At 44.0% G+C, this 3,555-nt stretch overlaps 1 protein-coding gene across 2 annotated transcripts in view; it reads left to right on the forward strand.

The window, feature by feature from the left end:
• Nucleotides 1-3,555, forward strand: part of RAB11FIP3 (RAB11 family interacting protein 3) — a 115,414-nt gene that overhangs the window by 85,966 nt on the left and 25,893 nt on the right. For both annotated transcript variants that reach the window (XM_023513811.1, XM_012805848.2), the window contains exon 5: nucleotides 1,384-1,533. In XM_023513811.1, the coding sequence (XP_023369579.1) occupies nucleotides 1,384-1,533 (150 nt within the window). The remainder of the gene's footprint in view (nucleotides 1-1,383; nucleotides 1,534-3,555) is intronic.

Here is a 3,555-nt window from a genome sequence, read left to right on the forward strand (position 1 = left end):
CTCTACCCAGGGGGACAGCTTGAGGCTCTGTCTCAAAAAAAAAAAAAAAAAAAAAAACCTAAGGAAGTGCCAAATCTGAGATATCATTAATGGGGATATGATTTGTCTTGGGAGATTTCCACACTTCAAGCTGTTGTGCTATGTAACCTGTGACTTGACCTTGAAATTGGACTGCTTGAGACCAGCCTGGGCAACAAAGCAAGACCCCATCTCTACAAAAAAATTTTAAAACTAGCTAGGTATGGTAGAGCACACCTGTAGTCCTAGCTACTCTTAAGAGGCTAAGACGGCCAGCCTGAGCTAGAGCAAGACCCCATAGCTAAAAAAATAGCCTGGCATGTGGCAGGTGCCTGTAGTCCCAGCTACTTGGGAGACTGAGGCAAGAGGATAACTTGTGCCCAAGAGTTTGAGGTTGCTAATTGTGTAACTTTGTTTTTGCCATTACTGTGAAACCAAGGTGTTGTGCTTTTAATTTTTTTTTTAACAAATGTTATATTCTTATTTAAGAGAATAAATTCTAAACAATAAAAAAAAGAGTTTGAGGTTGCTGTGCACTATGGCACCATGGCACTCTATTGAGGGTGACAAAGTGAGACTTTGTGTAAAAAAAAAAAAAAAGAAAAGAGGCTTGATTCTATAGCACAGTAGTTATGGCGCCAGCCACATACACTGAGGCTGATGGGTTCCTAACCTAGCCTGGGCCAGCTAAACAACAATAACAACCTCAACAGAAAACTAGTCGGGTGTTGTGGTAGACACCTGTAGTCCCAGCTACTCGAGAAGCTGAGGCAAGACAATTGCCTACGTCCAGGAGTTGAAGGTTGCTGTGAGCTGTGAAGTCACGGCCCTCTACTGAGGGTGACATAGTGAAACTCTGTCTCAAAAAAAAAAAAAAAAAAAAAGAGGCAGAAAGTGCTTGGTTTTACAGGTTAGGATGTGTTAATACCTGAGCTGTCTGATGAGAGCACTTAGAATAAGAACAGAGCAAGTTGAGATGTGCAGATATACACCACAGTTAAAGAACGTAAAAATCTCAAATTTCTGAATTGATATTTTGAGTATATTGGGCTAAGTAAAATACTTTGTTAAAATCAATTTTGTGGCCAAGCATAGTGTCTCACATCTGTAGTTCTAGCTATTCTGGAGGCTGGGGGCTTAAGCCCAGGAGTTTGAGACTGGCCAGCTAGGGAACAGAACAAGACACTATCTCTGAAAAGAAATAAATTTCACCCATTTCTTTCCTTTTTTTTTTTTTTAAATGTGACTCCTAGTACACTCATGGCTCATAGCACATTCCTACTAGGAAGTACCCTTCTGCACACTTGGTTTTGGGCTGCCCATGACCGTAAGTCACAATGTGTCATTTGTGGTTTTTCTTGACAGGTCCTACCCACGTGGCCAGTCTGTTGTTACAGTAATTGGTGGAGAGGAGCATTTTGAGGACTATGGTGAGGGCAGTGAAACAGAACTATCCACGGAGACCCCGTGCAGTGGGCAGCTCAGCTGCAGCAGCTCTGCTTTCCTCACCCCCAGGTAAGGCAGCCTCACGTTTCTCCCTTGCCTTCCTACGTTTAGTTAAGAGGAGGTTTCCCTTTTGGGTAATAAATTTTTAAGAGAGAACTTGCTTTATTTAATGTAATATAATTAAATATATTGCATTCAGTATTTAAAATTTATACTTGAATGAAAGTTGAGGCTGGGTGCAGTGGTTCATACCTATAATCCTAGCACTCTAGGAGGCCAAGGCAGCAAGATTACTTGAGCTCAGAAGTTTAAGAACTTAGCTAGTTGTGGTGGTGGGCACCTGTAGTCCTAGTTATTCAGAAGACTGAGGCAGGAGAATAGCTTGAGCCCAGGGGTTTGAGGTTGCATTAAATTATGATGATGCCACAGTACTCTAGCTTATGCAACAGAGTAAAACACTGACTCCAAAAAAAAAGTTGAAGTTTTTCTGATCTAGTTATATTTCCAGATAAGTCCAAATTTTTGAGGCCCCAGCTGGATCACGTGGCACAGAGCTGTGTTGGAAAATTCAGTTTCAGGTTTCTTAGCTGTTGGTCCTAAATCATTAGCATCATGGTCTGTGGCAGACGTTTAAGGGAGACTTTAAGATCACAAGCGAGGCTCGGTGCCTGTAGCTCAGAGGCTAGGGCACCAGCCATATACACTGGAGCTGGCAGGCTAGAATCCAGCCTGGGCCTGCCAAACAACAATGACAACTACAACCAAAAATTGCCAGGTGTTGTGGTGGGCACCTGTATTCCCAGCTACTTGGGAGGCTGAGGCAAGAGAATCGCTCAAGCCCAAGAGTTGGAGGTTGCTGTGAGCTGTGACGTCATGGCACTCTACCAAAGGCGACATAAAAAGACTCTGTCTCAAAAAAAAAAAAAAAAATCACAAGTGAGTCTTTGGATGCATTTGCTTATAAGTACCTGACATTCCCAACCTGTCCACCAAGTTCGGGCTTTGAATGAACTGAATTTTGATATGTAAAGAGGAGATACTTGCTCACATGGAACTGATTCTTTCCTGGCTATACTTCCTGTGTGAGGAAGTCATAGTAAGATTCGGAATCCATTGGCTTGTACCTAAACTAGGGCTCTGAGTGTACACATCTGCAGGCCTGTGTAGCCCTTGGCCATAGTTCAGCTCCTCAGAGGGTTCTCCTGCCAATTCAGGGAGACCCTACCTGGCTGAATGGCATGTCCACTTCAGTCACAAATTGTCAGGCTCTTTGCTACTGGGTTCTTGAAATTTTCCATCTCTGCCAACAAGAGGCTCAGTATCTTCAAACTAGCAACCCCAAGATTTTTATTCTTCCTTTGCCTACTAGTTAGGAAGCCCAAAAGGTGTGGTAAAGGACAGTGCCAGAAGGGGCTGTCTCCTGGGCCAAACTGGCCTGTCAGCCCAGTGGGGCCCCCCTTTTCTTTCCTCCTCCATGTGCCCTCTCTGAAACTGCCCACTAGCCATGGAGTGAGGCAGCCCAGCACAGCAGACAGGCATCCTGCACAGTAGGTCTTCATGTAGGAGCTGGGAGAGCAGGAAGCAGTACTGGCAGCACTGAAAGGGTAGGGTGCCTGTTTTAACCATTTTCCTCCACCCAGAGAAAGACCAAAGGCCTTGGGCATTTAGTTTCTGTACTGTTTTTGTGATCTCTTCAAATTTGTTTAGTTTGTTCCTGTCTCTGTGCAGTATTTCCATTTTTTTGTGTCTGAAGTGTAACTTCCATGCTACATTTTATGTTTCACCTTTACCCTTTCTTTAAATAGGATTTTCAAATGGCTTCCAACAGCCTGTGGGTCCTAGTGCCCTAGCAATGAGACTGCCTATTGGCCATTTTCTCCAGCAGGATGGACATCGATAACCACCAGCTCCCAAGACACCATAGGAATGAACTCAGTGGGATTAAGGAGGCTGACAAGCATCACCAAAGCATAGAATTCTGAGTTTTTAATGTAGGTCTTTTTTTTTTTTTTTTTCAGACAGCCTCAAGCTGTCGCCCTGGGTAGAATGCCGTGGCATCATGGCATCACGGCTCACGGCAACCTCCAACTC

Source organism: Otolemur garnettii, unplaced genomic scaffold (genome assembly GCF_000181295.1).
Source record: "Otolemur garnettii isolate 467f Iridium unplaced genomic scaffold, OtoGar3 scaffold00044, whole genome shotgun sequence".
NCBI classification, from domain to species: Eukaryota; Metazoa; Chordata; class Mammalia; order Primates; family Galagidae; genus Otolemur; species Otolemur garnettii.